Here is a 23,749-nt window from a genome sequence, read left to right as displayed (position 1 = left end):
CTCAGCAGTGGTGGCCTAGTGTAATACACCCCTGTGTCACCCAAGCGGCTCTCAGCATAAACTGAATTCACGGATGTAAACGACTTACAAAGCATTTGAGTGCATAATAGTCTGAGACATGCAGTACTGAAATGACCCTACTGATGCACACTCACCCTTCATTAGGATCTCCTCCTTGGGGACGTTCTGAAAGAGTTTGTGGTACTGAGAGTTGTACTTGCTGCCTCCCTGGGAAGAAGAGGATGCCGGCGGAAGAGAGATGAACTCCTGCATACAGCTTCCCTGCAGCCTACTTTTGTCTCTCGACGGCCGGGAGCTCTGCACCAAATTCAGCATGCTGACAACACCAATACTCCATACACACGCACACACACGCACACACTCTACTTCCTCACTTCCAGCCCAGTGTGTGTGTGTGTGTTTCTCAGGGTGTATCACAGGTACCCAGTATCTCTTTCCGTCTGGCCTCCAATGCTCTTTCTGTTGTGAAACAATCCTGCCTTCTCGTACTCTGGTTTCAGAAGAACTGCTTCAACAATTAGACACTCTCTTACTCACTTTCTCACTCACTCTCTTTCTCTCTCGCTTACTCTCCCTCTCTCTCTCTCTTGGCCTGCTCTAGACCTGCAGCAGATACTCCCCCTGCACCTTAGCGGAAAAAGCTTGCAAGCTTGCACTAGCACATATACCAGCAGCACACTGTTTCTTCCTGCTGTTTCACACCAGTGACATACACCATATGCACCATGTTTCAGCAGTCCTTCTACACAGGCGAGTTAGCTGTTAATAATTAACCCTGTTGTATGTATCTCACAGCTTTACGAGTAGTTTACGAGGATTCTGCCCATTTTAGGCTCAAAGTCAAGCCATTTTTCCCCACTTGGCCTTGACCTGTGCTTTAATTGCTTCCTAGATTTGCTGCCATGTAACAGCAGATCAGGAAATAACCTTGTTATAAAGAATTTATCACTACTGTAGTTTCTCATCACGTATTCCTAACAATGACTTATCTAATGATTGAATGTAATGCAAGCGGTGAGATATGGTTTAAACTTACAGATCCTCTGTAGCACTTCTTGACATCTTCAAAGGACGAGTCATCAAAAAGTTGTTCCCTGGTATTAAAAGAAAGTCAGAAAAAAAATCTTTAGGTTGTTAAAATACCCAGATGGCATTTCCCATACATTGTTCTTATGCATGCATAGAAGCAAGATACTGTTTGATAGGTGCATGGGATACACTTTTTGGATCTAGTGGTTAAAAGATGATAGCCATGTAGCAAACGAGTCTGCTATGTTTTCATTTGTAAGCAGTACAAATAGAAGCAGCAATAATTATTTTAAACCTGGCAGATTCCATCCTTCACCTTTACAGGATTCAGGTACAACTTCAGGTCAACTACAGATAGTTGTTTTGCACAAACTAGACATTAGATGTTAGGTAGCTAGCCAGATGTAATAGAAACTCACTAGCAAGTAAGCTAACATTATATAAACTACTGCCATGATGTCCCACAGATGCAGGTAACCTGCAACCTAGCTTATGTTTCCTAAACTGTTTAACTGTCTAATATAATTGTGTTAAGTTTGTTAACTAACCAACTAATATTCTCTAATATTATTAAGTCGCAGGCCAAATTCGCTAACAAACTATGAAAAAAGAGAACAACTATTATGGGTACAAATATTGCAGTCACTAGAATGTGAGCTAGCGAGCTAACATTCAGCATATTGTTATCATTACATCATATAAATATGTAGTAGTATGCCAAGTTTACTAGCAAGTAAGATTCAGGTAGAAATACTATTTATTTGTGCCAGCCTTTGCTCCAAGCGTGCATCAATGAGCCTTGGCCGCCCATGACCCTGTCGCCGGTTTACCACTGTTCCTTCCTTGGACCAATTTTGATAGATACTGACCACTGCTGACCGAGAACACCCCACAAGAGCTGCAGTTTTGGAGATGCTCTGACCCAGTCGTCTAGCCATCACAATTTGGCCCTTGTCAAACTCACTCAAATCCTTACACTTGTCCATTTTTCCTGCTTCTAACACATGAACTTTGAGGATAAAATGTTCACTTGCTGCCTAATATATCCCACCCACTAACAGGTGCCGTGATGAAGAGATACTCGGTGTTATTCACTTCACCTGTCAGTGGTCATAAAGTCGGTATATATATATATATACAGTGTATCACAAAAGTGAGTACACCCCTCACATTTCTGCAAATATTTCATTATATCTTTTCATGGGACAACACTATAGACATGAAACTTGGATATAACTTAGAGTAGTCAGTGTACAGCTTGTATAGCAGTGTAGATTTACTGTCTTCTGAAAATAACTCAACACACAGCCATTAATGTCTAAATAGCTGGCAACATAAGTGAGTACACCCCACAGTGAACATGTCCAAATTGTGCCCAAATGTGTCGTTGTCCCTCCCTGGTGTCATGTGTCAAGGTCCCAGGTGTAAATGGGGAGCAGGGCTGTTAAATTTGGTGTTTTGGGTACAATTCTCTCATACTGGCCACTGGATATTCAACATGGCACCTCATGGCAAAGAACTCTCTGAGGATGTGAGAAATAGAATTGTTGCTCTCCACAAAGATAGCCTGGGCTATAAGAAGATTGCTAACACCCTGAAACTGAGCTACAGCATGGTGGCCAAGGTCATACAGCGGTTTTCCAGGACAGGTTCCACTCGGAACAGGCTTCGCCAGGGTCGACCAAAGAAGTTGAGTCCACGTGTTCGGCGTCATATCCAGAGGTTGGCTTTAAAAAATAGACACATGAGTGCTGCCAGCATTGCTGCAGAGGTTGAAGACGTGGGAGGTCAGCCTGTCAGTGCTCAGACCATACGCCGCACACTGCATCAACTCGGTCTGCATGGTCGTCATCCCAGAAGGAAGCTGACGCACAAGAAAGCCCGCAAACAGTTTGCTGAAGACAAGCAGTCCAAGAACATGGATTACTGGAATGCCCTGTGGTCTGACGAGACCAAGATAAACTTGTTTGGCTCAGATGGTGTCCAGCATGTGTGGCGGCGCCCTGGTGAGAAGTACCAAGACAACTGTATCTTGCCTACAGTCAAGCATGGTGGTGGTAGCATCATGGTCTTGGGCTGCATGAGTGTTGCTGGCACTGGGGAGCTGCAGTTCATTGAGGGAAACATGAATTCCAACATGTACTGTGACATTCTGAAACAGAGCATGATCCCCTCCCTTCGAAAACTGGGCCTCATGGCAGTTTTCCAACAGGATAACGACCCCAAACACAACCTCCAAGATGACAACTGCCTTGCTGAGGAAGCTGAAGGTAAAGGTGATGGACTAAACCCAATTGAGCACCTGTGGCGCATCCTCAAGTGGAAAGTGGAGGAGTTCAAGGTGTCTAACATCCACCAGCTCCGTGATGTCATCATGGAGGAGTGGAAGAGGATTCCAGTGCAGCTCTGGTGAATTCCATGCCCAGGAGGGTTAAGGCAGTGCTGGATAATAATGGTGGTCACACAAAATATTGACACTTTGGGCACAATTTGGACATGTTCACTGTGGGGTGTACTCACTTATGTTGCCAGCCATTTAGACATTAATGGCTGTGTGTTGAGTTATTTTCAGAAGACAGTAAATCTACACTGCTATACAAGTTGTACACTGACTACTCTAAGTTATATCCAAGTTTTATTTCTATAGTGTTGTCCCATGAAAAGATATAATAAAATATTTGCAGAAATGTGAGGGGTGTACTCACTTTTGTGATACACTGTATATACAGTGTATCACAAAAGTGAGTACACCCCTCACATTTCTGCAGATATTTAAGTATATCTTTTCATGGGACAACACTGACAAAATGACACTTTGACACAATGAAAAGTAGTCTGTGTGCAGCTTATATAACAGTGTAAATTTATTCTTCCCTCAAAATAACTCAATATACAGCCATTAATGTCTAAACCACCGGCAACAAAAGTGAGTACACCCCTAAGAGACTACATCCCTAAATGTCCAAACTGAGCACTGCTTGTCATTTTCCCTCCAAAATGTCATGTGACTCGTTAGTGTTACTAGGTCTCAGGTGTGCATAGGGAGCAGGTGTGTTCAATTTAGTAGTACAGCTCTCACACTTTCTCATACTGGTCACTGAAAGTTCCAACATGGCACCTCATGGCAAAGAACTCTCTGATGATCTTAAAAGACGAATTGTTGCGCTACATGAAGATGGCCAAGGCTACAAGAAGATTGCCAACACCCTGAAACTGAGCTGCAGCACAGTGGCCAAGATCATCCAGCGTTTTAAAAGAGCAGGGTCCACTCAGAACAGACCTCGCGTTGGTCGTCTAAAGAAGCCGAGTGCACGTGCTCAGCGTCACATCCAACTGCTGTCTTTGAAAGATAGGCGCAGGAGTGCTGTCAGCATTGCTGCAGAGATTGAAAAGGTGGGGGGTCAGCCTGTCAGTGCTCAGACCATACGCCGCACACTACATCAAATTGGTCTGCATGGCTGTCACCCCAGAAGGAAGCCTCTTCTGAAGTCTCTACACAAGAAAGCCTGCAAACAGTTTGCTGAACACATGTCAACAAAGGACATGGATTACTGGAACCATGTCCTATGGTCTGATGAGACCAAGATTAATTTGTTTGGTTCAGATGGTCTCAAGCATGTGTGGCGGCAATCAGGTGAGGAGTACAAAGATAAGTGTGTCATGCCTACAGTCAAGCATGGTGGTGGGAATGCCATGGTCTGGGGCTGCATGAGTGCAGCAGGTGTTGGGGAGTTACATTTCATTGAGGGACACATGAACTCCAATATGTACTGTGAAATACTGAAGCAGAGCATGATCCCCTCCCTCCGGAAACTGGGTCGCAGGGCAGTGTTCCAGCATGATAATGACCCCAAACACACCTCTAAGATGACCACTGCTTTATTGAAGAGGCTGAGGGTAAAGGTGATGGACTGGCCAAGCATGTCTCCAGACCTAAACCCAATAGAACATCTTTGGGGCATCCTCAAGCGGAAGGTGGAGGAGCGCAAAGTCTCGAATATCCGCCAGCTCCGTGATGTCGTCATGGAGGAGTGGAAAAGCATTCCAGTGGCAACCTGTGAAGCTCTGGTAAACTCTATGCCCAGGAGAGTTAAGGCAGTTCTGGGAAATAATGGTGGCCACACAAAATATTGACACTTCAGGAACTTTCACTAAGGGGTGTACTCACTTTTGTTGCCGGTGGTTTAGACATTAATGGCTGTATATTGAGTTATTTTGAGGGAAGAATAAATTTACACTGTTATATAAGCTGCACACAGACTACTTTTCATTGTGTCAAAGTGTCATTTTGTCAGTGTTGTCCCATGAAAAGATATACTTAAATATCTGCAGAAATGTGAGGGGTGTACTCACTTTTGTGATACACTGTATATATATAAGCCAAGTTTCCTGTATACTTTTGCAATAAAAATATAAGCAATGACTTGTTAGAAAGTTGCATCAGGTAAAGAAAAAGTACACTTTGTTGGGCACGCTAAAACATGAGCTTCTTTACAGCACAGGGTTACACACACACACAAACACAGAGGACTAAGAGGACAGGAGTCTTTGGAAGTGTGCCAGCAATGCAGTAGCTTGTTTATAGGCTGAAAATGCCACTGTCAGTCACCTTTATCTCTATATGACCTTCCTTTAGCTAACAGGAAGGAAGTGCAGCTGGCAGGTCCTGTTCTATTACTCATCCTCTTTCAGCAATCCAATAGTGTCCTTCACTGAAACCCAGACCTGTCATAAGTCAAAGTCATAGCAGTACAGAGATGATGTATTTACCTCCTCGTACATTTAAAGCCTTCAAATCACAGCCATCAGGTAACATTAAACAAAAATGAACCATTATGTAAGTGTTATAAATATAGCCATTGTCACCTAACCTGGTCCACCACTGCTTCAAGAAATGCCATTTGAAATTCTAGTTTGCAAAGTCATACATCAGTTTAATGCTGAAACGCCACCAAATTCTTTGGGCCCAAGTTCATCTCAAATGAAAATCACTGTTTGAGAAAGACAGTGGAAACATGTGCTGTGGTCAGATTAATTCACTTTTTAGCTTGTTTTCAGGGAGAAAAACAGAAGTTGAGTTTACCATGTCAAAGATGAATAGGACCATCCATACAGCTACTAGTAATAGGTACAAAAACCAACATTTGTCATGGTATGGGGGTGTATGAGGGCCCACAGTATGGGCGCTTGCATATGTGTGAAGGTAACATTGACATAGAGACGTTGTTGCCTTTTTCCTCAGAAGTCCATGGTTATTTCTGCAACACAATGTCAGGCCTACAAGAGCTATCTCTACAAAAGCATGTCTGTGTGTGCTTGACTGGTCATACCAAATTAGTAAATGTTGTGTTTTATTATGTATATTATCCAAGTACTCTCTCTGGTTTCTATAGTACCCAAATGCCTACAATCAATTTAGGGAAAATACTGGTTTACCATTTACTGTTAAACACAGCACAACACAACACTGGTTTACCATTTACTATTAAACACAACATCACGTGCTGGTCTTTAACAAAAAAAACAAAATATGAAATCATGAATTCTGTGATAATTATAAGGCTTGGAGATGCACTGTGCTACAAAATACTACACACTATTACAAATAAAATACTACATGCTGGTTTTGACCCAGAATGCCCCTGTAAGCTCTTGTAAGCTGCTGTGCATGTGTTTAAATAATACATCTGCCAAAGACCATGTATACAGGGGTTGAACTGAAGCATCACATAAAAATAGAGCATGTCCCTGTACAATTACAAACTCAGATAAGTTCTATTAGGTTGATTGCTAGCAGAATATATCAGCTATTAAAAATACAGCAACACAGTAAAAGACATCAAACTGACAGAGTTCCAAATTGACATAAGATTGGATGTCGAAACTGCAGGTGCATGGGTTACAAAAACTGAGAAAATATTTACTGCTTCAGAAAGAAGAGTATCACTGGTCATGGTAGTGTATATTAAGCTTGGGTTAACAACAGTAGAGAAGTTGTCAAAAGTGGAGACTTACTCACAGGGCAAACCTGAACATGTATAATGTAAATGGCCTCAAAATATTAGCACTTTTCTGACCCCATTCCAACAAAAACTGTACATCAATAGCTTTACAAAACTATAGGCCATAGCAGGGCTGCCCATTAAATTAAGGGCAACGTTGGCATTACAGTTAGGATAAAGTGCATAAAACATGGACCCCTGAGCCAGGTAAACACTCATCTTTTTCCATAATTTATCATTTCTATTTCGAGATGGATTTGTGTTTGGAAGAAGTCAAGGAATGTCTTCTACCAACTCTTTATAAGATGTTGAGTATGCATAATAGTATAGATCTGGTAAAAATATTTGGAACATTGATTGCTTTGTAACAAAATTTAAGATGAATTTACTGGAGCAGATGCCCCCTGTGGTGTAAAAACTGTTTCCAGATGGTGTTACCATATTCTAGGGTAATAACTAGGATTAAGATGTTTACATTTTTAGTCCCTTAGAAACTGGAACATCTTCTTAAAGAATTATTTAACAGCCTACAACAAACCATTTAGGACGTTCATAAGGCAGCACTCCATAAAGGATTAAGTCTGTCAAAAATGCAACAGAATGCCTAAATACATATTAGCTTCTTGATTTTATTAAGTTAATATGATTTTTGGTTATTTTGCTCATCAATCAGTATGTAGATTTTGGTAATACACACTTTTATTGTAACACTGGCTCACAGAAGCTGCCTATGCCTCAAATAAACAAAATGAAAGCCTACAGAACGTCATTCTTCTATTGAAGCACTGCAGCTTCACACTATTGCAGCTATTGAAAGGCTGAATGTTTGGATTATGTCATATTTTTCGTAAGTAATATGATGATCCATAATCTAATAAAAGGTCTTTTCTACTGAGAGGATGACACATCATGCCAATCATGTGACTAGATGTGCTATCATGTGAAAGTAATGTGAATATTGCACTCATGACTAATGTCACCAAAGCGTAAAAAGTGGCAGAGCATAAAGGCCCAGTTACAGAAGCTCTTTTTAAATGTATCTTCAGTAAAGTTTAAAAATGATTTTATTCAGATCTGAGATGTGATGTTTTCAGCACCCAAAAAAGTACTAGAAGTAAGAAAAGACTGGAAAGGGCACCAACTTATTGCAGGGCAACTCACACAATTTAGATTTTAGTCCACATAATGCATGCTCGTGTGACATTTGGAAGGGAAGTACCCAGAGGAAACCCGCAAGGGCACAGAAAACCCAAGCAGACAAAGTGACTGGTATCAAACCCAGTTTCTCAAGACCCAGGTAAAATTGTGACGTAAAGTTCAATGCTAGTTCAAATTTGCATTGTCAACCACTAACACAGTGGTTGTCCCCTATAGGAGTGGTCAGTTGTACTACAATAATGAGGATCTAAACAGAGAATGCAAAAAAAATTTAATTTATACATTCAGAAAATAGAAAACTGTCAATTTATGCATCATTTCATACAAAAGAGGCAGCATTACTCCTGTGGTATTTATTTTTTATTGTTTACTGATACTGTTGCCATCAGCTAACTTGAACTGGTTGGTGAGTGAAGATTTTTTTAAAATTAACAATTAAAATAAAAAATTAAGTTTAATTGCATTTACAAGAGAAGGATAGAAAATAATTTGTCCTCACACTTTATATTTGCCACAGCTAAAATATGTAGAAGCTAAATTGTTAAAAAGACATGTTCAGTTTTTGATGTTTATGGTTTGCATTTGGCAAAGGTGTCTTGCTAGCAATTTATTCAAGAACAGTTTAGGACAGTCTAGGACAGTTAGCAGCTGTAGCTAGTTTAAACTTGATGTATTTTCCTAATATTAATTCAAATTTGCAATTGAGCAGCCAGCACAAACCTCCTCTGACACATGTTTAGTCAGAACCGCTTCTTTTTACCGGAGAGTAGTGCTGACGAAGATGCCAGGCTGTTTTTTTCTGCTGTTCTAGCCAGCATCTTTAGCAAAAAGTGGAATAAAGGGACTCTTCTCTTTCAGAACTGTGTTTGTTGAACAACCACTAAGATTTAAACCCAGGTCTCCTGAAGCACCCTCCTTAACGTGCGTTTTTAACTATGATCGTTTATAAAGGAATGCTTAAGGGAAGGCTTAAATAAAAAGTAGTCAGCTTCTTAGTAAAGGTGGCTGCTGCTGTTGAAACAGATAAGGGCCAGAGCCAGCATTGTGATGCCCAGCCAAATCCTGAGCAAAAACATGTTCCAGCAGATTACACTTCACTTCAGTGCACCGTAGATATGATATAAATACTTGGCAAACATTGACTTGAGTTATAACACAATCTCATCTTGTCGTCACAGTTCTTTTGTGAGCAGAACATCAAGTCCAGCACAAACAGTTAACAGGAAAATCAGATATCGTTTTAATCAGAGTGTTTCCATATGGCTGTTTAAAAAAAGATTTCCACAAGACAACTGGTAGTGGGCATGATGACACAGGTGGTGGAAAGAGTGCCTCACAGTAACATGAGGGTCTGATTATCTAGATGGGTCCAACGTTTACCTGGAAATACAAAAGGCACGGTGGCAGTACAGCCAGGACGTGATGCCAGTACTGGCCAGGGCATCAAACACTTTTGAAATATGTCTGTACTCATGCTTTTTCATTCTCCATATGAACGGAAAAAACTCTGAACAAGCTTTAAGGTCTTCATTTTGGAGTAGGAGTTTCTTTCTCAGATTATAACTTCAAGCGCATGTAAAGCTTGCTTGACTGTATACAGTGTCAAATGCACTTTACCACTATCTTATTTCTGGTTCAGTCTAGTGGGGGCAGTTAAACTAGCCCTATACACTGACAAGGCATAACATTATGACCGCTGACAGATCAAGTGAATAACACTGATTATCTCTTCATCACGGCAGCTGTTAGTGGGTGGGATATATTAGGCAGCAAGTGAATATTTTATCCTCAAAGTTGATGTGTTAGAAGCAGGAAAAATGAACAACTGTAAGGATTTGAGCGAGTTTGACAAGGGCCAAATTGTGAAGGCTAGACGACTGGGTCAGAGCATCTCCAAACCTGCAGCTCTTGTGGGGTGTTCAGTATATCTTAAAAGTGGTCCAAAGAAGGAACAGTGGTAAAATGACGACAGGGTCATAGGCGGCCAAGGCTCACTGATGCACGTGGGGAGTGAAAGCTGGCCCATGTTGTCCAATCCAACAGATGAGCTAGTGCAGCTCAAATTGCTGAAGAAGTTAATGCTGGTTCTGATAGAAAGGTGTTAGAATACACAGTGCATCACAGTTGTGGGGCTGTTTTGGCAGCAAAAGGGGGACCAACACAATATTAGGAAGGTGGTCATAATGTTAGGTCTGATCGCCAGAAGTCGCCAGTTGTGGTCAGTTATAACCAAATAAACCCACAGTCGATTTTAATGGAGTCTTTCTGACAAACAAGGTTTAATTCTATTTTTATTTATTTGTTAATAGGATTTAATCCTTGTCACTAAAAAGAAGCATTACTGAGATCAAACATTTCAAGACTATTCCACAAAGCTTGTTGGACATCATATTCAAAAACCATGGGCATTAATATAAAGCCCATTAAAACAGGCTCCACTTTTCTAAGAAGGCTTTCAGCAAAGGTCGGAGTGTGTCTGTGTACAAAAAGACTTTCTGTGATGTCAGGCATGGATGTTGGATGTTGTCTGACTTGCAATCCATGTTTCAATAAATCCCGATGATGTGAAATGAGCTTGAGGTCAGGGCTCTGTCCATGCCATTGGTATTGCACCACACTGAACTCCAAACATCAAACCATTTCATTATGGACCTCAGTGTGTGCACAGATGCACAGACATACAGAAACTGCTCAGTTTAACAAGTGATGCCCACATCACAGTGAAGATGTCCTTGCACGTGTCTGTAAACATTTAGAATGCAGCTCTCTGTTAACATTAAAACTCATCTGTCGTAACTTGCCTGAAGTGTGGTGCACTGGGTACATCCTCCTCTTTTGGGGCCTCTGACACTCCTTGATGAGTTAATAAGTTCACATCCTCAGCCTGGTCACTCATGGTGTTGGAACTAAAGGAAAACAAGTAAACGTGAGCTACATACGTGTGCATGAAGTCATCACACTCACATAATCACTTTCACACCAACACAGCTTCAGCTGATTCTCCTAAGAGTCATGCAGAGCAATTATGACCAGGTTCATTAAAAAAACCCATGAAAACACACTCTTGTAGGTGTCATGAACGTGCACACCACCTATTAACGGCATGTTCTCTACCCTTTGTTCGTCATTCGTCCCTAATTGGGCATCTTCATTATAGTGATATTGAATTATCTCTGTGTGCAATGACAGGCCTCTTCCTGTTTTTGATTTGTTATCTTATTCTCCTGAGAGGTTTGACTGCTGCATAATAAACTTAGTAAGCAAAGACAGAGGAGAGGCTCGCTTTAAAAAGCCCACTTAGGCTTTATTTATGCCACCTGCTTTTATATTAGAAACATGTAGGCATTAATATAAAGAGAGTAAAGATATACTGTACTTTCATGCTACAACTCTTTCTTTAAACCATTGCTCATAACACTGACACTGTATGGTCAAAAGTATGTGGACACCCCTTCTAATTATTGATTTCAGGTGTTTAAGGCACATCCATTGCTAAGAGGGGTAAAAAAAAAAATTTATTTAAAATAAATTACTCTATTTATTAAGAATTTTTAAAAACAAATGACATCACTTTACTATGAAGTCACCTTCCGATGCTTTTTCCCAGCGTCATACCAACTTTTTAATGCCATCAACAAAAAAGTGTTTTTGGTTAAGCGCATAGCCACTGATGCACCGGTGTTTTCACATCATCATCACATGAAAATCTCCTTCCCCTTTCTTTGAATGTCCACCCTCACCGTTTCGTTTTGAAGATGCCTTGAATATGCTAACAACTACACAGCAAACAGTTTGGGAAAGGTCTTTTATTGTTTCAGCATGACTGTGTCCCAGTGAATGAAGCGAGGTCTATAAAGACATGGTTGAATAAGTTTGGTACTAGAGAACAGCCTGCACAGAGCCCTCACTTTAACCCCACTGAACCTATAGCTTTGAGATGAATTGGAATGTCAACTGTAAGCCAGGCCTTCTCGTAAAACATTAGTGCCCACAGACACACTCTATCTTGTTCAAGATACACATTTACACCAACTAGGCACAACATTATGACCACTGACAGGTTAAGTGATTAACACTGATTATCTCTTCATCACGGCACCTGTTAGTGGGTGGGATATATTAGGCAGCAAGTGAACATTTTATCCTCAAAGTCGATGTGTTAGAAGCAGGAAAAATGAACAAGCATAAGGATTTGAGCGAGTTTGACAAGGGCCAAATTGTGACGGCTAGACGACTGGGTCAGAGCATCTCCAAAACTGCAGCTCTTGTGGGGTGTTCCCGGTCTGGTGGCCAGTATCTGTCAAAAGTGGTCCAAGAAAGGAACAGTGCTAAACCGGCGACAGGGTCATGGGCGGCACGAGGGGAGCGAAGGCTGGCCCGTGTGGTCCGATCCAACAGACGAGCTACTGTAGCTCAGATTGCTGAAGAAGTTAATGCTGGTTTGAGGTGCTGACTTGGCCTCCAAATTCCCCAGATCTTAATCCAATCGAGCATCTGTGGAATGTGGTGGACAAACAAGTCCGATCCATGGAGGCCCCACCTCGCAGCTTACAGTTAAAGGATCTGCTGCTAACATCTTGGTGCCACATACCACAGCACACCTTCAGGGGTCTAGTGGAGTCCATGCCTCAACGGGTCAGGGCTGTTTTGGCAGCAAAAGGGGGACCAACACAATATTAGGAAGGTGGTCATAATGTTATGCTTAATTGGTATATATGCAAGGTCTTCACTGAGGTTGAGGCCAGAGTCTGTACAGGTCAGTGGAGTTTCTTCATACCAAACTACATGTCCTTATGGACCTCGCTTTGTGCAAAACATATGCAAACTTAATCATTTGGAGGGGTGTCCACATACTTTTGGCCATATAATTTATATGCACAAAATCTATTGTATAAAGTTAAAAAAATAGTAGTAGGCTTCAGACTTACAGACCCTAATCAAATAATCTCAAGATCAGCTTTTTATCCTTTATGGTAATATTAATGCTGACATTTTTATATCACGTTTAGCAGAAGTGATTTACAGAACTAGACTGCAGCTTCAGTGGTTTATAAAAGGTTTTTAACATACAGTTATATGCCGGAATATTACTGAAACACCTCAGCATTACTGAAACACAAAACACACGTTTATGGTGGCTTGTTTATGTTATGTCTGCTCTAGTTTATGACCAGACTAAACAAAGCCTATTAAATTCGTAGTTCAAGTTAATAAACATTCAAATCAGATCTCAGCAGGAGGAACTCCCTCACAGAACAAAGAAGAATCTCAGACGTATTATAGGACACTGGCTAAGATCACAAAGCAGCGGGAATCAAAGGCGGAATCTTGTAGCTGTTGGCTTGTTTATGTTGTGTTTTTCTGGTTTGTGACCAGAATAAACCAGCTGTGGTAAATTTGTAGCTCAGGCTAAAGTAAAACACATCCATCAGTGACTGTGCCTTGTTGTTGTGAAGCCCAGGGCTGCAGATGTTTGTTTGCAGACGTTGCAATGGCCTGAATGGGGCCATTAGCCTCCTGCTGTATAGCTGCACTGACTGTACTGAGACTATTGCTGTTGAATAGGGCAGAGAGAATGAAATAAAGGACCAAATAGAGGCTTTTCTATAGAAACAAATGACCCATATCACTGCTTGGGCATTTTAATATGAGTGAATTTGTAAAATGCTAAATTGTTTTAGGGTTTTGCTTTTGTTCCACTGCCCCTTCATGACAAAATGTATTTTGTTTCTAACTGTATATGATTATATTATTTTGGTATTGGCTTTCTTTTTTGTTCTTTTTCCATAAAGTCAAGCTCTGTGTTGTGTCCATACTGTGGTTGTTCTGTTCTTGCTTTTCTCATCTATGCTGTAGATATCTCCAGCTCATTTAATGTTATTTTTGGCCACTTGATTGCCTCTCTGACTGATACCCTCCTTACCTTTAGTCACAGATGGTGTATTTTCTTTTAGTTTTTAATAAAGGATTGGATGGTGCTGTGTGGGATGTTCAAAGTTTGGGAATTTGTTATACTGCCATCTCTGATTAATACCTTTCCAGAACAACTGTTACAGATCCTTTGTCTTCTTGGTTGTTTGTTTAGGTATGGTCTTTAAGCTTTAGGGGCTTACAGTTTATTCACATTGAGATCACATTGCACATAATTGCACATAGACAGACATCATTGAAATAATAACAACCCGTTTCACCAGAAGTAATTTGGTGGGTTTTACGGCAATTGGGTTAATAATAATAATACAATTAGAAACTTATATTTTTAGTTTATTATTTGGAACAATCCCAGCACTACCTTCTGTTTCACCGTGCCACTGCAATATGCCTGATCATCTGTTTATTAACACTGAAGCTGCATTATTCTGTTCAGGATAATGATGCATCTGGAAACTATTTTTGGAACATTCGGAGGAGGACAGGAATAACCACTGGATAAGTTCCTACCATTTTAGAAGGTGAGTGTCTGGAGGAAACTCACAAAGACACCAGGAAAACATGCCAAGTAAAAAAAGCCATCATCAAGTTTCAAACCCTGATCCCAGATGTGCAGCACCAACATCTACTGTGTTTTTATTACAACTTAAAGCAAATTTATGGGGCAATTTCAGCACTGGAGTGGTGATGGTGGTGCAGCAGACAGCGTGGGTAGTGAGAAATGTTCTCGTTTTTCTGTCATTGTGGGTTAACTCATGGTAATCCAGTTTCCATTAAGATCCCAAAATCATGCAGAAAGCAAGTAAATGTTTGCGTCTTCCTGTAGTGATGCCCTGTCCAGAGTGTGCAGACCTACCATGCTTGTCTTGATCAATATAATTTGAGGATTTGCTGTGTAATAAATTATGCAACTCTGTGTAGAATGTTTAGTAATCCATCTTGTATTGGAAATCATTTACACAATTGTTTTGATATTAGTAAAGTGACCAAACAAAGGATATGCAAGAACACGCATGAACAGGGTCCATTTTTCAAACATACTGTGTTTAGTCTGACCTCAAACCGGACACACTATAAACAAGAGGAAAAAAGCATTTTCCTCTTAATGCTCCTTGTTCTTTTTGGCAATTTGGTCAGTTTATTTCTAAAGGTGTATTGTCACTTTAAGAGAGAGCACAAAAGTTGATTATGCTAAACGGATTAGCTGTTGTCCTGTGACGTTGTTGCCTGGTAATCATGTGCTAATGTTGAGCAGAGGGAGAATGAGGAGATTCTAAACCAGAGATTAACCTTCATCATGCAGGACACCTGCAAGTCTTCAGAAGCTCAGATCAGGGTTCTCATAAGTAAAAAAAAAAACAACTAAATAAAATATTAAAATAAAATAAAAAACTTAAACTAAACAAGCAATAGAAACAATACCTTAAAATTAGCATCACTTGTGCTGTTATTTATACTATCTGCTTCATCTTGCTGAGGATGAAGGAGATTCAACAGGAGTACACAATGAACAGTGGGCCAAACCATTGCAGGACAGCAGACACATGTTCATAACTATGAACACATGCATCATTTTGGGAGGTCAAAGTACCAAGAGAAGACAAAAAAAGGTGAGAGGTGAGAATCAAACCTCGATTCCAAGACCCATCTTGCTGTACAGCAAGCAGTCTTCCAGCTGTATCAGGGTAGTGCCACCCCAAAACTAACAATATAAATAATTAAATAAATAAAGTAACTGACATAAAATGGGTGGAGATAATCACATGTAATCACTGTATGTGTAATGATACAGATCATACAATTCATCGACCAAATCAAACCTCTCCCTTAAAGTTGGCACTAAGGTATTCAGGTTCAAACTTCACCTTTGGCCTTTTTGCCTTGGCGTGTAATTTTCCTATTTCCACTTGGGGTTACTTTGGGTGAAAAAATGATTGCATTAACAAATTAAAAACTAAAAAGCCAAACTTCATTACAACTAAGCCTAAATTAAAATTATAATAAAAACAAGATATTCATTTTAAAAAGTAAATAAATGTAAATGTAAATGTAAAAAGTACACTATTTTAACATGACATGCTTTTTTTTTTAAATCACATATTGTCAGATTATCAGATGTCTTGTAATGTTGCATGTTCTTTTGATTGTCCTGTACTCAGATTTTTTTTCTATACAAATTGCCTATTTGTATTTAATGTGTAGATAGATAGATAGATAGATAGATAGATAGATAGATAGATAGATAGATAGATAGATAGATAGATTCTTGTAATTTACATAAAATGAATAACTGGTAACTGTAATGACTATGCATGAGGTATAGTTTTAGTGTAAAGATTGAATAGTAATTAAATTATTAAATAGTAAAGTGTAGGGGACGTGCAGGTGAACATATCTGCCCACATCCGTAACACGTCCTGTATTGGTGAGGGCTTTGTTGCTGCAGGTGGTGGGTAAAAAAAACCTACACACACTTAAACACAAAGGACTTTATTCTATTAGATGTCAACAGTCCTTTGTTTCGCTCTGTAAACACTGGAGGCACTTCAAAAGACCCATTTACTGGCTATCAGTGCCAGATTCATTTTTGGGGTAAATGTTTTTGGATGATGATTAAAGAACCATGTTGTGTTCTAAAAAAGCATTTATAATGTAACTGGTGTAATTAAACTTATGTAGCCAAATTTCCACTGCCAAACCATGAATTAAACTCTGAAATGAGAACTGACCTTACATTAAATTAATCAGAAAAGCCTAATTAATAAATGTTGAGTCCAGGACAGGTCAGGTCAGATTCCATGTTGCATTTCATGTGCACGACTGCTGTCTTTTTTTGGGATGTGTTTGTTTGTTTATTTGGATTTTAACGTCATGTTTTACACTCTTTGGTCACATTCATGACAGACACACGGTAGTTACTCGTTACGCAAGGTTCATCACTTCTCAAGGTTATATCGAACACAGTCATGAACAATTTTGTATCTCCAATTCACCTCACCTGCATGTCTTTGGACTGTGGGAGGAAACCGGAGCACCCGGGGGAAACCCACGCAGACACGGGGAGAACATGCAAACTCTACACAGAAAGGACCCGGACTGCCCCACCTGGTGTGAGGCGACAGTGCTACCCACTTGGCCACTGTGCCGCCCTTGGGATGTGTTAACTTAAATTCAACTAATCAATCAACACATGGAGGCATGGAATTTAACATACTGGTGTCCAAAGTTTTGCAAAGACACGTTATGTACAGGTTATAAGATATAGCTTAAAGGGACTACAGCAATGTGACACAAAAATAGTCAGTGGCATAATTAAAACCATTTAAATATATTAATAAATAACATTTATATCACTTAAATAATATTCAAACCTAATCATTCTCTAACAACATTTAAATCATCTCTCAGCATCAATCCCAACATGCCCATTAATAAAGAATGTAATTCACTGTAACTCAAGCTCACTAAGAGAAGATCAGAGTTCAGGGGTTAGAAGTGCACTGCATTATTGATTTGATACACTACCCGTTCTCTATATACAGCAATTCTCGCGAGAAACTAGAGCATTAGTGTCCGTACCTCATTCACCAACAGCCCGGTTACTGCTTCACCCCAACCGCGTCCTTCACTCCACTATCACCACAACAAGTCCTCATTTTACTCTAATGAAGTCCAGTCTGATTACAGACACAGCACTTATGTCTGTTACTTTGTTTCCTTTTCACAATGTAACAACAAAGTCAGTTGGTAGAGTGTTTAGCCTACAGACAGACGCTGAGGAGAATGTGGAAGGCCTGTAGTGTCAAAAGCAGCTCAATTCCCAACAAGCTGTAATCTTGTTGCATTATGGATGCTCAGTGATAGCTATACTACATTATTCTGTTTGGGTCAAAATACACCCATACAAAGAGGAAGCATAAAATATTTAAGACAATCTTGGAATTCAAAATGATTTTGACTTTAATGCTCAATTATTTACTTTTAGCATTACAGTTGCCACATGAGCTAAACTTTGACTTTGAAGTGCCACAGTGATTTCAGTTTATTTAAACATATACATAACATTTTACCAGTAAAGATAGGTTAAAGTTCAAAATACACAAGTTTACAAGATGTAGTGTATATCATCATTACAAATGTTAGTCATCAGTATCAAAAATGTAACAGTTATGATTAAGAATGAGGGTGTTTGGGGGACGAAGAAATGATATAATTGCTTTCGGAATATTGAGTATTAAGAAAAGTATTAAGAACCTGTTGTGTCTCTGAATGACTTCACCACACTACACACTACCCACCAAACCACCACCTATTTTCTTTGAATTACACGATTTTCTTGGGTGGCTAAGTGGGTAGCACTGTCGCCTCACAGCAAGAAGGTCCTGGGTTCGATCCCCAGGTGGGGCGGTCTGGGTCCTTTCTGTGTGGAGTTTGCATGTTCTCCCCGTGCCTGCGTGGGTTTACTCCGGGTGCTCCGGTTTCCTCCCACAGTCCAAAAACATGCAAGTGAGGTGAATTGGAGACACTAAATTGTCCATGACTGTGTTCGATATAACCTTGTGAACTGAAGAACCTTGTGTGAAGATAAACTACTGTTTCCTGTCATGAATGTAACCAAAAAGTGTAAAACATGACGTTAAAATCCTAATAAACAAACAAACAAACAAACAAACACGATTTTCTTTGAATTTACCTAAAAGGGAGCAAAATGTACCCTTAATTGGTCATAAAAAGTCAACTTTGCTGTCCTGTTATCTGTTATCTCCTTTTAGATGGACAGTTTATCTCCTACATATGATGAAAATATGAAACTATATGATGGAGACACAGTAAAAACAGTAATGAAACTTGTTGACAAGGTTTATGGAAACTATGCATGAACAGAACCACAAACATATAAATGAGCATACATTTTGCTTTTCTGTTATACTGAAAAATTACCAAACACTTAACAGATTGTCTAAATTGCTGTATGGCAGGATTGTTGCCCTGCTTCTTATAAATGTTCATATTATTTAACCTATATTTACCCTTGACTATAGCTTTAACAACAATTTGTAGTTGACTGTGTGCAATGCCAGACAGCACCATTAGTGAAAAGGTTTTTAAAAAGCTAATAAATAACAGTGATCAATATATAATCAGGTTCAGACATGTGCACAAAGACCCACTGGGTGTCCTGTCTTTAGACTGTGTATAAAAATCATATTTTACTCGGCCTCTGGGTGACTCATGAGCCAGATAACACACACCTGGAGTGCAGTCATGACTACTTTAATCTCTTCTTACTCCACTGTCCAAGAACTGCTTTATTTATGGCAATAGCCATTTACTGGATTTTTTTTTTTCTATTTTACTGCTGGACACACCAGTAAAACATCGATCGCAGAACATGTAAGGGATACAATCAAAGCAAAAAGCATACACACACACACATATATACATATATATATATACTGTATATATATAGAGAGAGAGAGAGAAGAGAGAGAGAGAGAGAGAGAGAGAAGAGAGAGAGAGAGAGAGAGAGAGAGAGAGAGAGAGAGAGAGAGAACATGTATATTTTTGTATATACAAAGAAAATATGCTTTAAACAGAATGTAATGCAGGTCTCACCACTTGCGACTGTATGAGGTTGATCCCCGTGGATCGGGCTCCTCAGGCCTGGCAGCATACATCATGCATCCCATGAAATCCCAAATCTCTACTGGGAATGTGGAAAGCAGGACGATAAACGTCCTTTCATGTTTGTGAAGTGGCCTGGCTGAATCATAGGGGAAAGCCATTACCTCAGCACATCTTCCTGCCCCCCTTCTCACAGAAAACTAATCAGATTTTAGATTATTTGCTGGGCTCTAAATCCTCCTCACATAATCTCTACCGCTGCACACTAACAGCTTCTATTCACATGGACAAAGAGCACATTACACAACCTGAATGAGACCAGGAGTATTGCTGTGTACTGTAACACCTTGGGACTGAAATATAGGAGGTTGATTGTAATAAACCAAAGATGGAACTGGCGAACAACAAAACAATCAGCAAAAACAGTGTAAGCCCGGCTTATGATTAGATTTAAACATATTCAACTTTTATTTTTCCGCAGCACTTTGGTGCTACACTAACCTACCATGACCAGAGTCTTGCCGGTGCCACTGGCTTGGGTTTATGTCCTGTTTAATCACATACTGGAACTGGAAAGGGGTTTATTGTATTTTATTATGTAACAAAATTATCAAATCAACCATAAATCTAATTTTGGAGATTTGACCCAAATCAGTCTGATGATAACTGATAAATGTCCCAAGTTTGTTTGTTTTATTGGGATTTTAACGTCATGTTTTACACATGGTTACATTCATGACAGAAAGGGGAGTTACTCATAACACAAGATTCATCAGATCACAAGTTTAACATCAAACAGTCATGGACAATTTTGTATTTCCAATTCACCTCACTTGCATGTCTTTTGGACTGTGGGAGGAACCCAGAGCTCCCTGAGGAAACCCACGCAGACACGGGGAGGACATGCAAACTCCACACAGAAAGGACCTGGACCGCCCCACCTGTGGATCGAACCCAGGACTTTCTTGCTGTGAGGCAGATAAATGTCCCAAGTATGTATCGTCATGTCATATTTTACCTGTCTTTTTTATTTATTATTGTTGCAGTTATAGATGCAACCACAAGTCAACCAACTTATAACACACATGCTTTGTAAGCTTTGTTTGTTTGTTTATTTATTAGGATTTTAATGGCATGTTTTACACTTTGGATACATTCATGACAGGAATGGTACTCATTACACAAGATTCATCAGTACACAAGGTTATATCGAACAGTCATAGACAATTTTGTATCTCCAATTCACCTCACTTGCATGTCTTTGGACTGTGGGAGGAAACCGGAGCTCCTGGAGAAAACCCACGTGGACACGGCGAGATTGTTAGCTTTGTTTGTAGCCAAATACCTCTTGTATACACATTGTATACCTCTTGTTAAGCATATTTGCATTTAGCAGATGCTTTTCTCCAAACAACCTACAATGTGCACTACTACTGCACAACGGCTGAATAGTGGCAGCTTAGTGGTGCGTTTTAAATGCTATTTTAAAAGTTTATTATTTTATTTATTTAAATAACTACAATTTATGCGGATACCATCAAGGTAGTATGACAGTTTCAGTACCTTTAATTTAAACCATTATAATCAATATAATCACTTTTCAAATTTTATTAGCCGTCATTGCAGCAGCATCATTCCACAATGTTTGTCCTCACAGATACTTCACATAAAAAACAAACAAACACAAATTTGCTAAGTACAGCATAAAGAAGAAAGCCACACTAGGACAGATGTGATTGTCTCATAAAAAGATTTATTTTTTTGCCTAAATGTACAAAGGCAAGTTGCAGTATTGTATAAAAAAAAAGAAACATGGTAATGTACACTTTACATAGAAGAGGACAATCCAGGAGGGTGTTGAAGGATGTGAGTGAACTGAGGAATAAATTTCAAACCCAACCATACAGAACAAAAATGTAAACATCCTTTAGGTACCAGTGACTGATACTTTGTAAAACTTTGTCTTGCTGGGACAGACACAGGGATGAAGTTCGATTGGGAATCCAGTGTGAAGAATGATGCAAAGCATGCAGTAGTGCACAGCTTCCACCTCAGACATTATGTCAGTTAAGCACCATTGAAGAGGGTTTATAGGGTACAATGGAGACACATGATGCCAACATCAGATCAAACCTCGTTCCCGGAAAGTGAGTGAATGAAGTGTGAGCACTTTAACTGAAGTAAACGGGCTTGAAAATCTATTATAACAGCTTTAAGGGGGGCAATATGAAACCCATTTGCTTCTGCAGTCCATGTACCTCAGTGTGTTACTGCTGAGGGCTTTTCATTGCACCAGATGAAAGCACAGCTAAATGATTCTGCATATGAGATTGAGGACATGGGCCATGAGAATACTGCAAAGAATTTCTTTTATTAGAAAACCTAACGTGGGCCTATTGTGGTATACGGTTTCAAATATAGCTTACAATAAACTGATATTTTGTGCATTATTATTGGCAACCAAAATTCAAAGTGGACCTTGCTTAATTTTCTTACAAAAAAGTGTGTGTACAGAACAGAGGAGTAAAGGGATAATGTAATAAGCCCCGCGTTTCCCAAAAAAACTACCAAAAAAATGATTTTAAAACACCAGAAAAGTGGATGGTTGCCCAGTCTCCTTAAAAAAAATCCTCTGCACTTATACATACACTGTATTGTGTGTACAGAGCAAAACTGCAATACAACAGCAAAACAAAGGTGAAATAACAAAGCTTGCTTTGCCTGAGAGGACACAGTTACATTTTTAGTGCTATAGTACACCATGCTGACCAACATGACACACACTGGCTGTTAAAACCATTATTGGAAATAAAAATGTATAAAAACTCCAAAACACTTTATTTGAACCGGCACGTCACTTCAAAAATACGAATCAAGGAAGCGAATGGGCCCCATGCAAGCAAACACAGAGCAAACAATTTCTCTGGTGTCACTCAGCCGGAAGGAACGACAGAACACAGTTCACATACTGTCCCAGCTGTCTCGTCACATTATCGACTAGTCACTTTAAAACATGGGCAATCAAGCCAGGGAGAAGGTCTGAGGCAGAATGAAGTGCTGAACTGATCACTGAACTGACGCTTTAACCAAAAAGTCTGGTCCATCCGAGGAAAGAGTGACATTCCATCAGTTCCGAATCTACACTGGGCATGCACTGAAAGAGAATGGGCATCACTCTAGAAAACCAAAATGCAACAACAGACCTGCCAGGTACTTCAATAAATACTTGAAATTAACCTCCATTTATGTACTAAAAGTGAAAATATATTAAAAGACTCTGGCATTGAAGTGAACCTAATAATTGGGCGTAGTAAAAACGGACCCTCCTGAAAATAAAAGCAGTCTTGAGGCGTGTGGCGCAGACAACTATGTGAGGAACTGCCACCAGTTACATTTAAGATGATAAACTGTTACAAAAACAAAAGAAAACAAGACAGGAGTCACATGGTGCAAGGGTTTGCACTTAAAATAACAGGAAACAACTTCAACCATTTCAATGTGATAAACTGTTCAGTCTTTCTCATTTCACCCACCGGTCTGAGCCTCTGCTTCCCACCGTACTCTGTGTGCAGGAGCGCAATCCAGTCAGACATTCTCACAATGGACCTCAAGCCTCCCTCAGTTTAAAGAAAGTTCAGTTCGGTTCAGTTCCGTTCACTCGAGCAGGCCGGCAGGCTGAGGTGGATGCAGGATGGCTTTGAACCCGTCACACAGTCCTCAGTGGGCTACGAGGTACGAATGCTAAGAAAACATCGGTCTGCCACGCATTCCGGCAGAAAAAACAAACAAAAATATAGAAACACCATTCAACTGATGTCTAAATGAACTCCATATACTTCCCCATGTGATCCAGTCACATGTGCATTTGTAAAGATGAGGTTTAGGTCAGTCACGGTGCCCTAGAAAAAAGAAAGGAAAACAATGTGAGTATACATTATTTAATGAGTATACATTATTTAAAGGCAGTCATGTTTCTTTTATGG

General features: G+C 39.8%; 2 protein-coding genes across 3 annotated transcripts in view; both read right to left on the bottom strand.

Moving 5' to 3' along the window:
• The window catches only part of gramd2aa (GRAM domain containing 2Aa), a 28,107-nt gene extending 8,289 nt beyond the window's left edge, over positions 1 to 19,818 (bottom strand). Inside the window, exons 1-4 of the mRNA XM_063013306.1 lie at positions 19,758 to 19,818; positions 11,012 to 11,116; positions 1,058 to 1,115; positions 156 to 318 (exon numbers count right to left, since the gene is read on the bottom strand). Of these exons, the coding sequence (XP_062869376.1) occupies positions 156 to 318; positions 1,058 to 1,115; positions 11,012 to 11,106 (316 nt within the window). The 5' untranslated portion in view covers positions 11,107 to 11,116; positions 19,758 to 19,818. The remainder of the gene's footprint in view (positions 1 to 155; positions 319 to 1,057; positions 1,116 to 11,011; positions 11,117 to 19,757) is intronic.
• Positions 19,819 to 21,499: 1,681 nt separating this feature from the next.
• The window catches only part of LOC134331143 (zinc finger protein 609-like), an 89,411-nt gene continuing 87,161 nt past the window's right edge, over positions 21,500 to 23,749 (bottom strand). For both annotated transcript variants that reach the window (XM_063012428.1, XM_063012427.1), the window contains exon 9: positions 21,500 to 23,665. Coding sequence is in view for 1 of the 2 variants with exons in the window: in XM_063012427.1 (XP_062868497.1) it covers positions 23,656 to 23,665 (10 nt within the window). In the remaining variant the exon portion in view is untranslated. The remainder of the gene's footprint in view (positions 23,666 to 23,749) is intronic.

The sequence above is a fragment of the Trichomycterus rosablanca genome, chromosome 17 (assembly GCF_030014385.1).
Source record: "Trichomycterus rosablanca isolate fTriRos1 chromosome 17, fTriRos1.hap1, whole genome shotgun sequence".
Lineage (NCBI taxonomy): Eukaryota > Metazoa > Chordata > Actinopteri > Siluriformes > Trichomycteridae > Trichomycterus > Trichomycterus rosablanca.
The sequence above is the reverse complement of the archived record's forward strand: the minus strand, read 5'-3'. Positions and strand labels throughout refer to the sequence as shown.